The following is a 15,167-nucleotide window of genomic DNA, read 5'->3' as shown; positions in this document are numbered from 1 at the left end:
TTGTCGAAATTGCATGTCTATTTTGAATGTCCAACCTTGTACACAATTTTAAAAATTTTCGTACCCCCGCGTGCTGAACATAGTTATATGTACATAAAATAAAAATTCAGTGATTTAAAAAAAACTTCCCGCGTTCGGTTAACCTCATTTAGACCAAATTCGTCATATGACGTATTTTTCTGGGCGTCACTTGGCGACCAAATACGTCATATCTCGTATTATTTTAAAATACCCTTTGCGCCCAAATTCATCATATGATGTACCATGACGACTGTCCCTTGAGGACCAAATACGCCATATGACGTATTTGGAAAAAAAATCAACTTTCTCAGAATTTCCCAAAATACGAGTGTTTCTTTGGTATTTTGTGGAAAACTCGATGGTAAAAAGGTGACTTTTCTGGGTATTTTTCTTCACAAATTTTGGAATTTTCCCTATACCGACAAATGTTAAAAAGTGGAGTTTTCGTGATTTTCGGCAAAAACTCAAAACTTGGAAACTGGTTGAAATAAATATTGGGCATTTATAGGAAATCATGGAAATTTAATTGGTTGCTACAAGATGTAGTTATGAATTCAATCTCGTATTCAAGGGAATTTTTCCGATGGATTTATGGTCTCAGTGAGGTTAATAAATATGATTCCCAACAATATCTATATGTCCCTCATTAAAAGGTTAAGAGATGGTCAAAAAGCTTCAGCCGATCGTCTATTAATTCTGAACAAACCAAATGCATACATATTTATATTTGGATTGGTACTTAAATATTTATTTTTATCCAGGTATGTAAAAGGAAATTTTGACCCATTTCTTCGAATTGTGCATGTATCTTAAAAATGCAACCTTCTTACGACAATGCATGCATGGATACATATGTATGTACATAAATACGACCCACCATTCACTTCTCCCTTTAGTCCCATACATCTGCACCTCCAAGCAGGTCAAGTCTCCCAAGAACTGTAATTATTTTACTAGTTCCTGATAAAAATTCGCCCCCCCTTCGTCGAGGTCACCCCATCAAAACCAAATCCCGTCACAACATGGACTACACTAAACTGTCAAAAGGTAAGATTTGCTTACACAAAATCGTGCACTCGAAGAAATAAAATTTAAACATATTTAGATTTACCGCTTTTTACTTATAATTTCTCGTGCTTAAATTGCAGACGACCTGGAGAAAGAAGAACGACGATTGAGGGACCTGGCTGAACCCATATATGCATCATTTAGGGAGGATAAACGTAGAATAAGAGAAGAATTCAAACAACGAATTGCAGAACGTACCGCTACATATATAAATGATCGAAGTCTATTCAATACACAACTAAATTTGATTGACCAGGAGTGGAAGAACCGTACGTAAACAAATTATTTAAATATTTTCATATTTGCGTATACTTATGTACAAATGTACACACTAGAGAAATCGTCGCCCTCGGAGGTGCTATGTATTTACATATATCTGTAAATACTTTTGGGTAATGAGTTTTTAATAGTCAGAAACTTACACATGTGACGTCACTATTAAAAACTCAATACTTTCATGCAACAAAGTCTTACGTACTTACATATGTATATTGAGACGATAAAAATGCTCATTTTTACCTAAGGACGTCATGCCTGTTTGGTATGTAAATACATTTTTGACTTATTCTCCCTTGGTGACAAAGCGCCTACTTAATCATTACCCAAAAATAGTTAACTATGTACATATTTATACATATGTGTTCATAGCACCTCCGCATGCAACGACATTCCCAAGTTATTTAGAGTGTATCACTCCTCCAAATACGTAAGTACTAAATATGTATGGAGATTCTGTTATTTTTTTATATTTAGGCAAAGAACTAGCTGCTTCTGCAAAAACTGCTGAGCCTCAAAGGAAAAAACACAAGCAAGCAAGCCAAGGACCAACAGGTACATACATATGTAAATATATATATCATACACGTGAACGCATAAATAGGTACTAGATATGTATGGAGATTCTGCTATTTTTTTAATATTTAGGGGAACAACAACCCCCTCCTGATGTGTGTGTCAACCCTGAACCACAAATAGGAACCCAGTCGACCCAAGCAGCAACAGGTATGTAAATATATAATACACGTTGACTGTTAGAAATCTGGTATAAAAATCTAGTTAGGCAGGTATTGATTTCTCAGAAGTGGCCGCGGAAGCGGTGGTGACATATGGGGACATAAATATTGTAGGATAGGGGAGGGAGGGGCATATGTGCATATATTATACATATGGCAGATGATGGGGACATCGAATAACCGCGTGGGGGCATTGTCCCTACAATTCCACGGCCACTGTTAGTAGATTCATCCCAAGTGGGTGTATCGAGTAAGATCCGTTGGAGTAAAATTTTGGAGTAAATTTTCCTTCGCTCTCTCCCACTAAAAACACGTCAAACACTTGAACTTTGCCCCCAATATGTGACCTCAAAAGTGGTCATTCAATGGAACGAAAAGTACCACGCGATTCCTGATTTTTTAGCTATGTTTATTATTATTTAAAACTCGTTAAGCTGTTCGGGTGTATCACGAAAAAATGGTCCATTGTAGGGCAGCCTGATACATAGTCGTAAATGTTTGTGATCCGGTGTCAATGAACTTAAAATTATCTTATCCCTCTCAGCAGGTGGTGGAAGTACCATTACCGGGGTTACGTCTGTCGCTATCGGTGGTGGGCCTGGTCCATCCGTGTCCACAATTAATTTAAGGTTTAATTAATATATAAATTGAAGCTTTTACTGACGACGACACTTGTGTTCAATAAAGTTCGGAGGCATGAAAATATAACGCTGTGAAGGTTATGTATTTGCACTTATAAAAATAATGCTACCTTTCTGAGAAGTAAATGTACTCTGAATTTTAAATTAAGTAAACCATACCAAATCCCGAGTAATCTTGACTCTTTATCAACCTAATAATACTCTGGATTTGGCATAGTTTACTTAATTTAGAATTCAGAGTGCATTTACTTTTTGCAAGGGTAACATTATTTCTAAGATTGTAATGTGAAAGTTCTTACTTACAAGGGGAGGTGCATTACTGTAAGTGCATTTTTAGCAATAATTAGCATGTATGTATGTATGTATTAGTTGCCACAAAAATTCATGATTTCGAAGCCTTGCCAATTTTGATATCACCGGTTTCGCGTCGCTACAACCTTTGTGATTGGACAATTGTACTTGTACCAACGTTCTTCAGCTTTTATTTTCTACACGGTAAATAAGTACATATGTATGTATGTTCATTCACATAAATTTAATATTTGGGAAGAATTGAAAATTAACAATGGCATTGGCAATCACTTTTCTACATGCATGTTAATTAGTCAAATGGAGCCCCACATGCGAAAGAGGTCCGCATCGGTGGACAGTGATTCTGGAGGAAGTCCATGGACTTTCGAAAAGGGGACAGGACTGTCGCCCCCATCCCCTCAGGAGGGTAAAATCCTAGACGAGCTGCCACCCCCAAAATGTCTGAGTCCCTTGACACGCCACCACCTCCTGAAGAAACCAAACCCGCGGACGACGATAATTCCCCGCTTGCCTTCCCATTAGTTACTTAGAGCCGGAAATGAGTCAACTCCAACCTTTTAGATTGTACTGGAAATTTGAATTTTGTGCCACCTCGTTTTTTGCATTGTAAATATGTACATACATTAATATTCCTTTCATTCTTGTCTGAAGAACAACCTCTTTTGGTTCTTAATTCGTCAGAAGAGACATTCATTTATTTTTAGAGGGATTTATATCCATGTCCTTTTGCTTCGTGTTCACGTTTGTGTGAAGAATTCTCTTTTATCGCACTAGTTCTTCTACATATGAGCATGTGTATTTGTGGCAAATATAGTGGTTCATTAGAATTTAAAATTCCCTACCTTGTAATGTCGTGCCAGTTGAGAATTCATTCAGCTAATTCATTAATTCTTAATAAAGCATAAACTTTATAAAAATATGTGAATACGATCTTATATTTAGCAGTCATAATATCCTTAAGTCACAAGCCTTGCTATGGTGGAAATTTATCACGGTGAGGCTATTTCGAACTGCATTGGTCATTTTAACCCGAAATTATCCCGATATTCCGATTATTTATAAAAGTTGCAAAGATATGTATGTAAATAAATATGCAGCGCATGCAAACCTAATAGGTTACAAAGGATAAGTAAGTTACATATGTAAGCATGGCAGGGTTATTTACATATGTGCTTGCATGCATATTTATCTGTTGCTATTTTTAAAGCATTTTACCTGGTTCACTCAGATTTCAGAGTGACACTTACATAATTACTGACTGAATAATTATAGATTCAATTTTATAACGAGATTATTATTTTTTCCCCATATGGTGGTCCTACAAGAATTCCAAATATCGGAGGGAAGTATGCAATTATCTACATAGACACATGCATCTATGAATGTGACGAATTGCGTTGACAGATATGACCAATATATAGAGATACATGTTCAACGACCACTACAACTTTTGAATTTTTCCATCTACATTTGTACCAACGAACGTCGAACGTACGAACAATGTTCGAACTTGAATCCTAATTTTGCACACTTAAATATTCTACTGCATAAAAAAATTTCTAGCCGACCTGATTAGTTGTACGAGCGTTATCGATACACAGACAGACAGACAATCACACGGGTACATACATAAGCCCTGACTCGGGCTAAAAAATACTACAGAAAATTAAGCGTATTTGGAAACGCTGCATTTCATTTAAGCAATACTTACCAATTTTTACATTATTTGTAGAATCTTAGCGGACGAAACGGTTATCTTTGCATGTGCAAAATGCGACCTTAAATATCACAAATTTTCTCTCCTTCTCCACCATAAGCTGACCATCCACGCGGAAAGGATTCGATGCCACCCTTGCAACACGGAATATGGGACGATAGTACTTTACAACGCCCACTTAATGAGTTACAAGCACCGTGCGGCATTCGGCGAGGTCCAGCCCCGTCCTGCTGAACGGTCTGTTTCACTTCTTTTTCTACACTTTTCAAAATGATGATTGTTCGAGTTGTGTTGCAAACGTTGAACCGCGTTTGGAAGGAAAGCGGGTTTAGGGTCCGGGTCGTACGAATTTGGCTGGATTTCTTACCCCTGTTGTTAAAAAAACTGAAATCGAACCCACTCTAAAAAATGAATTTACCCTTTTTAAAAGAAAATACACTTTGAATTTGATACGAAGTAGACTGTACTAAATCCTGAGTAAGGTTGACATGTAAAAAATTTAGTGTACATAGGGCATACTCACGGCAACGTCTTATTTCGCATCGCAACTCATTTAGCAAACTTGCGAAGATCAAAATATTTTTCTGTCGCGAGGGGATTCGCAAAATATGAGTTCGCAAATCTCTCCAATCTAGCAAGACTACTGAAAAACACCTATTTTGGAATTGTTACCAAGAGTTTCTTTAATTTCTAGTGGTGACAATGCAATGGTGAGGATGAGTTTACGAAATAAGAACATGCCCAATTGTTGGATAAATTTGCGAAAAAAATCCCATAGTTTACCAGCAAAATTTTTGCGAAATCTCGCATATTTCGCAAGTTATGTTCCTTAGCTCAATTTGCGAGATATGCGAACAGTTCACGTGAGAACGCTCACAGTTTACTTACTATAGGAATCAGAGTGCATATGTTACATCATTTTTAAGAGTGTGCCTTCAGTTCTTGCACGTATTTACATGTGTGACTGAATCCACTATTTCGATATTTTTCCAGAAATCGGGATTTCGTCTGTGAAGTTTGTGGAAAGTCGTTTTTCTCACAGAGAGTCCTCCGCGGCCATGCTTTGAGTCATTTGCGACCCCTGATTTGCGAAATGTGTGGAAAAACCTATGCCACCTCGAACCAATTAAAACTTCATCTCAGTCTTCACGCAAATCCGAAAGTGGCCAAGATAAGGAAGCAGCGATCATAGTAAATTATACCAAACAAATTACATGTTGATCATCTTAACGTCTTATGCAGGACTTAACGATTCGTCACCAAAATTGTCAAAATAAGGACGTTTTTAATCATTTCTCGACTCTGGGAATTTATTTTTAAATTCTGAACGACAAATTTGTAGTGAGTAAAAGTTGATTAACAGAATGAGAGTGAGCTTTTAAGTCAGTTTCGACGAGTTCCAATTTTTCTAAAGGCGTCTTAAACAAATTTGAGATTTCGTCCGCCAAAAACGGTCAAAATCTGTATTGTATATTTTTTTAATTGGAACGACCTGCTCGACAAATTTGTCCAGAATTGTAAAAAAAATTTCCAGAGCAGAGAAAGGATTAAAAATATGACGATTTTTGGCCATAAGTCATCGAGTCCTACCGTAAATAATTTGCGTATGAATACGGATCGGACTCGTATGTACATAACATAAATTCACATTGTTTTCCAGCTTTATTCCCCCCGACGAGTTACCGTTTCTTTGTCCCGGATGTGATAAACGATTCGCCACGGCGGCAAGTTTGTCCCGACATCGAAAAGCGGTCCATGACGGACGACGCCATAAGTGTGACCTCTGCGAAATGGAGTTTCTCTACTCGTTTGTGCTGGCCCGGCATAAAAACGTGGTGCACAGAATAGGCGGACCCCTGAATCAAAAGACAAATCAAAAACCAGCCACCATCCGGTGCACGTGTCACATTTGTGAGAAAACTTTCAGGGACAAGAACTGTTACTCGAGACATGTCGAACTCAAACATTTTGGCGAAAAGACGTCGTGTCCCTATCACTGTTCGGAAGACACTTTTGAAACTGAGCAAGAATGGGGGGATCATCTCGAACAGTGTAAATCGGACGGGATGGTATCTTTATTTTTGTTTAGCGTATTACCCGACCACTCGTCAAAATTGACACATTTTTATGAGTCATGTTTATATAAATACGTTCCTGGGAATTTATTTTAAAATTCTGGACAATTCTTAAAATTTCGATGAGTTGCAATTTTTCTGTGGGCTTCCTTGAAAAAATTGAGATCTCCTCTTTCAACAACTTTCAAAATCTGAACTGTAAATTTAAAAAGTAGGCAACCCCCTTCTCTACAAATTTATAGTCCAGAATTTTAAAATAGATTTTAAAATTCCGAGAGCAGAGAAATGCTGATTTTGGCGATTGGTCATGTAATTTTTGGAATAACAAAAATTTCTTAATATTTTCATTTATTAATTATTTCCAGACGAAAGAATCCAGCAGTTTGTGCCTCTCGTGTGGATCCAAATTTCGAAGCGAGCTATTACGGATTCTTCATCATGTTCGAGTACACAAGAGTTACACGTGTACCACGTGTGATAGGAAGTTTACGCGGCAAGGATTTCTAAGTAGGCATGGGTGTTCATCAAACGGGGACGCGGAGGAGGAGGACGATTTGTAAGAATTCGTACTGACTTTTATTTAATGAAACGCATAGGAAATTCGACATAAGAATTTTGCAATTTTGGTAATGTACAAATGATAATGTTGAACTACTTGCCTTTTAATTAATCCACTTTTAGTTTAGTAAGCCAGAATTGTCCAGGATTTTGGTTAGTTGCGTGAAGATGTGAACTACTTCTTTTCTTGTTAAATAAATCATAAATACAATACAGCCTCAACGGTAATGTGAGACGAGTTATTATGTATCACGGGTACTTTGTAAAGAACCCTACAAGAATCAGTGCATCACTTTTTCGTGTGTTAACAATATACATATTTACATTTATTGACAATTATTTAGGTAATTATTTTTAATCGCTAATCACAATCACCTGATTCTTAATCATTACAAGTTTATTTTTTATTTACATATCTTACCCTACTTACCCGATTTATTATCAGTAACACTTTAAATTTAAAACACTGTAAGCACGCAAACTTTGAAACTACTCTGCCCCAATGCGATTTCCTACTCTGTATCTTCTCAACTAAAACTACGCCGACACAATACAATTCTCTCCTCCTGCTTGGTCGGCTCATATTTTCAATTAGAAATACCCCTCCACACATGCCCCCGAGAATTATGCAAAGAGCAAAAAAACGTCCCAGATGTGACAAAGTTATAAATTTAGACTTTAACCCGGCATCACTTGGAGTCGTCGCATTGTTCATCAGATCTGGCAATCTTTCTGCCCGTAGATGAAATCTTGCCATCCAAACCGTTTCCCACAAACGATGAAAACCAAACTCATTCGTAGCCCCTTCAAATTTCGCTAATTCCTTGAAATACGGAACTCTAAAAAAATTATAGGAATACGACCTTGTCCCCGCATTTAGCAAGTGACAGTTGGGCACGTATTCCGATTTAACGAGGCCTTTTGCTTTTAAGGTGGCTAAAATTATAAAATTGTAAATCAATAATTCCGCATTTTGTTTGACATTACTTGAATCCAGCAAAATTCCGAGAAGCGTCCTATTCATGGTTCCGTATGCCATAGAGAGACTAAATTCTGAGGTATGTTCCAGCCAAAAATTTCTAATTGATCGGACAACCAGAAATTTCTCTAATTTCCCGAGAACCCCATATTTTTCTAGGTTTGACGTAATATCGTGGCTAGTATTGAACAAATAATTGCATCTGAACGTATTAATGCAGATTATTTTGTTATTATCAGAATTATTCACGAATTGTCCCACATTTTCAAATCCTGAAAGACCCGCGGGAACGATGATCTTACTAGTGAACAACGTTTCGTACGAGGTGGACAAAATTAAACACATCAGGACCAATAGGATTTGCCGGGTTTGGTTGGTTTCAAAACCTTGTCGAAACAAGGCAGCGGTGAAATGTGAGATTTCCCTGGGTATTTGGCGGTCTTTTTGAAAAAGTTGAAAAGCCAGGATTGTCACGCCGGTTAGACCAATCATTACCCAAACTTCGAGGTTAAATGGACCCAGCCAAACGGGCCAACCTTGTGGGAGACGGGGCCCACTTTTGCAATAAAGGATTGAAGGTGTCCAATCCGACGATCTTGTTAAGAAGGGATCGTAAAATTCGGTTCGGTATTCAAACTCTATTTGGGCAAAGGTATTCTCATATCCGAGGAATAAAGTGAAATTGAAGGCATTTTGCAGAAATACAATTCTAGCCGCGTTCACGGGGCATAATGATATCAACCAGAACGTCCAAGTCCAGATGTCTTTGGAAATCGCGGCATCATAGCAAATATGGCGGCTGGCAGGATCTGCAATAATTCATTAATACAAATGTTCTAGTTACTGTATGAATGTCACGGTACTATGGAAAATTGTTAACTGAGAAATATTCCGAAGGTGACATTATTTAGTTTGCAAAATTTTGCGTCTGAAATTTAACATTTTCGGAATTTTACCCTCCTTTTTGACTACAATTAATAAAAATTTCAACCCCTAATCTTGTAACTACGGTATTTAGGGTATTTTCCATTGAACAATTTCCCACTGTAACGTGACTTTTAAACCGCCCTGCAAATAAATACATTATCATTGATAATATTTTTACCCAATTCGAAATCAATAAATTTTGTAGGAACAATTCCTGGCAGGATTTCTTCAACGTCCTCTAGGCTCGGAGATTTTTGAAGAATTGAGACGACCGAAAACTTCGGTCGCATTGCACGCAACATTACTCCCACCTTGTTCCTTCGCAAGTAAGCGAAACGTTGGGATGAATTGATCCTGTAAAATTCAACAAACACTAGGCACGGTGCAGAATAAAGTTCACTTCGTAATAAATAATCATCCATCGTGTCTCGAATGAAGATAAAAATCGTCTCAATGCGATAAATGTGACAGGAAAAAGTCTGATAAAACTCATCCTGTAACGTTGATCTGGCTACGTCGAAGTAGAAAATGATACTGCACCAGGATTGATGTCGCTTCAGCATTACGGCAGCGTCCCAGATTTCATGCGAATTTTCTTTTTGCGAAACATTTGGCCATTCAGTATAGACAAGCCAGGAAACCGGGGAAGATTCAAGGCGGCCATGTATCTCACCAAGGAGGGACAAGCCCCCCTCAAAACTCCCAACTTGATGGTAGTGCAGGGTGCATTCGAACGTCGGAAGTAACTCGGCCGGAAGTAGGGCCAACTCGTTGCTGAATTTCCATAAGAAACTTTCACCCGGTTGGAAGAAAAGGAGTAGGAAAAAGGAGGCCGGTATGGATAGCATTTCGGAATTCTTGTTGGTCGGTATTCGGTCAAGAGTGGAATGACGTGTCTATCTGTAATATCCGTCATTTGTCCGATCGTACATACGCATATTTCAGTAAGGTAATGAGAATATTTTTAAAATAATTACTTATTGATTGAACACCCGCTAGCTGGTGAATTACTTAGTTATTTATATGTAAATAGTAAAGTTCTTTTCTTGTGGCATTTATTAGCTTTGGATTCATTAAAGTTCTTATTTTATTCATTGAAGTATTTATAAAGTGTAAATATTCGCAGAGTTATCATTTCGCATACTTATCATTTTACACCATGCATAAATTAAACCCCATTTTGAAGAAATACTTATGATTCTCGTGGCATTTACGGGGCATAATTTGCCTCAAGAGATGCCCAAATGTCATTGGAAATCGATTTGTATGTACATACTTATGTGTATCTATATGGAAGAACATTAAAATATAACGACGCGAGTTTTGCACTGGACACGAAATTTGAAACTTTTGCATGTTATTACACACTTGATCTAACCAGAGAATAAAGATCAGTGTTACATATTTTCATACATGCATAGTTAATAAAATTGCGAAGCCTGGGAATGTGATAAACTTTACATTCACGCATGCATCCATACATAGTCCCAACTTATTTATGCAATTGGACCGTACATAAATTATGTCACGCGAAATGGGGGGGGGTTCAAGCCTCCAATGGTATCCTGACACATGCTAAAGCGGTGAGGGGGAGGGGGTCTAGATTGGGGATTGAGGTTTTTATTAATCTTTATCAAAACCTGGCGAAATACTAAAATTCTTAAAATGCTTAAAGGTTCCGAGACAAAACTTCTGTACCGAATGGAAATTTACAAATTTTTCCCATGGAAAAATTAGCGTGACATTAAGACCACCCTGTATAAAGCTTACCTATTTATTTACACCAAAGAGTTGGATATTTAAATAGGTAGAGGGAGTTACATACATGCATATTCCGAGAAAACATGGTCACACTTGAACAAAGAAATGTACATAAGTAATTATGGGTAATTAATAGATAATCGATAGCGCAATTAAAGTTATAATTTACAAGCTTAAATTTGATAAAAATTAGTGATTTGTGTTTTTAATTAGACAAAAATTAACGTTGACAATTCAAAAAATGAAAGAATCCACCATGGGATTTGACGCTCCGGAATTTCCAATTTATGTATCTTTTCAAAGTGCAGGTTGGCGCAGGCTCAATGCACTTCAAACCGTGTCCTCATTTACATTAACCTACATATTATGTAAAAGTAAACTCTATTTAAATATCCAACTCTGTGATTTATTTACATCTACTGTAAAAAATCTGGTAGAGTTAAATAAATTTACGTAACTAATTAATGGATATGCACATGTATAAATACATACCTGTGCATATTTGTACATTGATTGGTAGTAATTTCGTACCGGACTGGTAATAAATAGTTGGTGTCTGAGGGGCAAATTTTACTTTAGTAAATATGAGGGACTGTGCAAAAAAGAAATGTGATTTGAGTGGGGAGGGGTTAAGGGATCTCATATTACGCAATTGAAATGAAGGGCAAGCGTAATTCACATTAATGATGATTTTTTTAATTATAACTATTTATTTTATGCATTTTTTAGTTAATGTCGCCACTTCAGCGACCACTTCAACCGATTCTGGAATGGAAGTAGATATTTCCCAGGAAGAAGATATGTCCGAGGATGAAAATGGTAACGCATAAGATCTGAAATTATATAGGTACATACACTCTCAATAATTTTGTCATACGATTGTAACAATCGTAAATTGCGCCGGTAACAATCGGATTGTTACAGAGGTCAACGCCGCTGATCGTACGCCGCCGAACGCCGGTACTATTTTACGCGCCGCCGCCGCCGAAAAATTTGATTTCCTATTCCTTTAACATTGGGGCGCCGCGCCGCGCCGCCGACGCCGCCGAAAGATCACCAGAAACTGGCGCCGCCGCCGCCGCCGAAAATTTGTCCGCGTCGACCTCTGGATTATTACCGGCGCAAGTGAGGCAGTAAAATTACAAACATATTTAGTACCTCCGCCGGTAACAAATCTACCACAAAGTTATTGAGGGTGTAATTGTACGGCTAAAAATTACAACTGCGTATTAAGTAATTTTGGAAATTTACAATTTGACCTAACCCATTTAAGATGACGCTGCGGGGAATGTTCCTGACAATCATGGAAATTTTCCAGAAGCGAAAGAATAATTTCGACCTACATATTTACCGGGATTATTGATTAAATACCATCTTGCATATTTTTATGCATGTAATTTTATACATCCTGAGGGCTATAAAAGATTATAGTCCGAGTCACCAACCTTAACTTTCTGGGGGAAATACGAGTTGCCGAATATTTTGCGTAATCCTCCCCATTTTCTGATGAGGAATGAAGTCCTAATTTCTAAAAAGTGATTATTTTAAAGCCGACAGCAGAGTTTCTTCGAATTACATTTTTTTCTGAAACTTTGCAAAACGCATCAAAAAATTTTGATGTCCATTTAAGAAAAGCGTCGATCTGATGTTTGTAATCAGAAATAAAGCACTGATGGCGCATAACCGGACGTAACTAGTTTGTCTTTATGCAAAATAACTTTAATTCCGAATATTACTAAACAATTGGCTGCGTACTGGGTGTAGATCCGAGCGATGTCAGAGAAAAAGTTTCATGCACAGCAGATATCTACTAATTCTGGATGAAGTAGTGTATATCTTGATGATTAATTCACTTCACTGTACGCCCATGGACCGTATACTTCTTTGCGAGTTGATTTTTGGTTCAAAAATTTCCAATTACGGTGTCCACATCAATTTTTCTTACGATCATCAGTTTCCTCATTTTTCGGGAGGCATGCTTTGGGCGGCTATGGCACCTCCAAATTTAAGGCCTGGTGCCTTTTTACAACGGAACTCCTTATTTTAAGTACTCTGGCCTCAGAAACGGTAATTACTTCATCCTAGAATTGATTGTCTACTTTTTTATATGTCATTCCAGCTTGGAAAACTGCTTGCACGTCATGTAACACTTTGGGGTCAATTTTAGGACCCGTTTTTGGAATTTCGAAATGGGGAAAAAAGAGACTGGTTCACCTTGAACTAAACTTTCCAAAACACACCCAATATTTTGTTTGGCGCTGTTGTTTCAAAAACAATGGACAAATAGCGACTCGGACTATAATCTTTTATAACCCTGTATTATCAATCTGCGCATGTGACTTTAAAATAAATATTAGACTGCCATTTGAGTAAATTTGTTGAAATCTTCTACACTCTAAAAAATCCGGGGTTAGTAGTATCCTCACCAAACTGTGTGCATATTTATGTGTTACTTAACCCTGGCGTTTTAATAAAATTGCTGACCTAAGTAATTATGTAAGTATGATAAAATTAATTCCAGCCAGTGACAATTTGTCACGACGCGGGCAAAATTTATTGCATGGAGTTGGAAAATTATCACCATTTGGTAAAGTCCTAGGTAAACAGGCACACAATTCGGTGACGTTTAACCCGAGGTTTTAAAATATGTAGTTCAAAGTTATTCCAATAATCACTTAAGGATATTTACATATTTACGTCTTACATAATTGTACAAATAACATCCTCCAAAGTATGGATGCCGTGTCTCCATGCATAAAAATATACGTTGTTGGGGACCGTCCATAAATTACGGAATGAAAAAATCGTGATTTTTTTTAACATATGCAACGCATCATTTTAAAGCCCCCTCATCCTCCTCTCGCGTTACGTAATTTATGGACGGCCCCTTTTTGCATAACCCACGTGTATCAATATAATATAATATGTATATACAGCAGTATATATACTGCTATATTTGTATACATGCATGAACAGATATCTTTATTATAAGCTGGAAATGTCTGTGTGCAGCGGAAGTGAAAGTAAATGTTCTGTAACGGAAGTGAAAGTGGAGAAAGGTAGGTTTCGAATGGCGCGAAAATTCAAAATAAATTAAAAAATTAATAGTCGGATGTTGGTTATCTGGGGGTGGTTATCTTGGAGTAGTTGTGTGATTTGGGTTATCAGGGAGTCGTTGTCTGACGGTGGTTATCTGCGAGTGATTATTTTGAGGTAGTTATCTGGAAGTGGTTCTTTTGGGGTGGTTGTCTGGAGTGATTATCGTGGGTTATCTGGAGTGATTATTTTGGAGTGATTAACTGGGAGTGGTTATCTTGGTGTGGTTATTTTGGAGCGGTTAACTGGGAGTGGTTATCTGAGAGTGATTATCTTGGGGTGGTTATCTGGGAGTGGTTATATTTGGATGGTTATCTGGAAGTTGTTATCGTTGGATGGTTAACTGGGAGTGATTATCTTGGGGTGATATTCTCCATATTCTCAATATTTCTGATATTCTCGATTTTCTCAGTATTCTGAGCATTCTAGAGAATATCAAAAATGTCGAGAATATATTTTCGATATTCTCGAGAATATTGAGAATATCAAGAATATTAAGCATATCGAGAATATCGACTGTCCAGAATATCGTGAATATTGACCATATCGAGAATATTCAGCTTATCGAGAATATCAAGAATATGTCGAGAACATCAAGGATATTAAGAATATCAAGAATATCGAAAATTTCTTGAAGTGAAAGTGAGTTCATGCATGGAACCCCACTGGAAGTGGGGTTTAATGGATGCAGGATCAGTCACTTCTGACGGAAGTGAAGTGGAAGTGAAGTGGAAGTAGGATTTCAGTATCGATGCAGAACGAGTCACACTTCCAGTGCTGGGCTGCAGAGGCAAGTGGGGTGCCAGACAAACTACCAGTGGCACTGCCATTTCCAATGGCAGAGTGAGCTGGTAGAGCCAAATGGGGTGAAATTTAATTTTCCACTCTAACTTTCGTTTCAAATTACGTTCACTTCCGTTGGCGTCAAATTGTGCTTTAAAAATATCTACAAAATATTAAATTGGTAAAATTTTGAGAATCTCATCAACTCTTGCCCGG

General features: G+C 37.5%; 2 protein-coding genes across 5 annotated transcripts; both read left to right on the top strand.

Annotated features, from left to right (window-relative positions):
* The first annotated feature begins 892 nt into the window (after nt 1–892).
* Nucleotides 893–3,906, top strand: LOC110861883. 4 transcript variants are annotated; one of them, XR_004833286.1, is made up of 7 exons: nt 901–1,068; nt 1,170–1,358; nt 1,843–1,920; nt 2,014–2,091; nt 2,647–2,731; nt 3,113–3,238; nt 3,349–3,456. XR_004833286.1 is itself a non-coding variant. In XM_035845047.1 (6 exons), the coding sequence occupies exons 1-6, from the start codon at nt 1,044–1,046 to the stop codon at nt 3,575–3,577; spliced, it is 681 nt and encodes a 226-aa protein (XP_035700940.1). In that variant the 5' UTR covers nt 893–1,043; the 3' UTR covers nt 3,578–3,906. The 4 variants fall into 4 exon arrangements, 3 of the variants coding, with proteins under 3 accessions (XP_035700940.1, XP_035700939.1, XP_021966709.2); XM_035845047.1 differs by lacking the exon at nt 3,113–3,238 and having other exon boundaries at nt 893–1,068; nt 2,650–2,731; nt 3,349–3,906; XM_035845046.1 differs by lacking the exon at nt 3,113–3,238 and having other exon boundaries at nt 897–1,068; nt 3,349–3,906.
* A 2,545-nt stretch (nt 3,907–6,451) lies between these two features.
* On the top strand, nt 6,452–7,581 carry LOC118433290 (zinc finger protein 600-like). The gene is made up of 2 exons (XM_035845073.1): nt 6,452–6,841; nt 7,213–7,581. Exons 1-2 carry the CDS (start codon nt 6,563–6,565, stop codon nt 7,405–7,407), a joined length of 474 nt encoding a protein of 157 aa, XP_035700966.1. The 5' UTR covers nt 6,452–6,562; the 3' UTR covers nt 7,408–7,581.
* Nucleotides 7,582–15,167: the final 7,586 nt, after the last annotated feature.

The sequence above is a fragment of the Folsomia candida genome, unplaced genomic scaffold (assembly GCF_002217175.1).
Source record: "Folsomia candida strain VU population unplaced genomic scaffold, ASM221717v1 Fcan01_Sc046, whole genome shotgun sequence".
In the NCBI taxonomy this organism is placed as follows: Eukaryota; Metazoa; Arthropoda; class Collembola; order Entomobryomorpha; family Isotomidae; genus Folsomia; species Folsomia candida.
Note: the sequence above shows the minus strand (reverse complement) of the source record. Positions and strands in the feature narration are given on the sequence as shown.

What these genes read in the sequence shown, in the direction of transcription:
- LOC118433290 (XM_035845073.1), top strand. Translation starts at nt 6,563, where the DNA reads ATGGAGTTTCTCTACTCGTTTGTGCTGGCCCGGCATAAAAACGTGGTG. An exon ending in AGTGTAAATCGGACGGGATG is followed by an intron (nt 6,842 to 7,212) that starts GTATCTTTATTT and finishes AATTATTTCCAG; the next exon opens with ACGAAAGAATCCAGCAGTTT.
- LOC110861883 (XM_035845046.1), top strand. Translation starts at nt 1,044, where the DNA reads ATGGACTACACTAAACTGTCAAAAG. An exon ending in CTACACTAAACTGTCAAAAG is followed by an intron (nt 1,069 to 1,169) that starts GTAAGATTTGCT and finishes CTTAAATTGCAG; the next exon opens with ACGACCTGGAGAAAGAAGAA. An exon ending in AGCAAGCCAAGGACCAACAG is followed by an intron (nt 1,921 to 2,013) that starts GTACATACATAT and finishes TTTAATATTTAG; the next exon opens with GGGAACAACAACCCCCTCCT.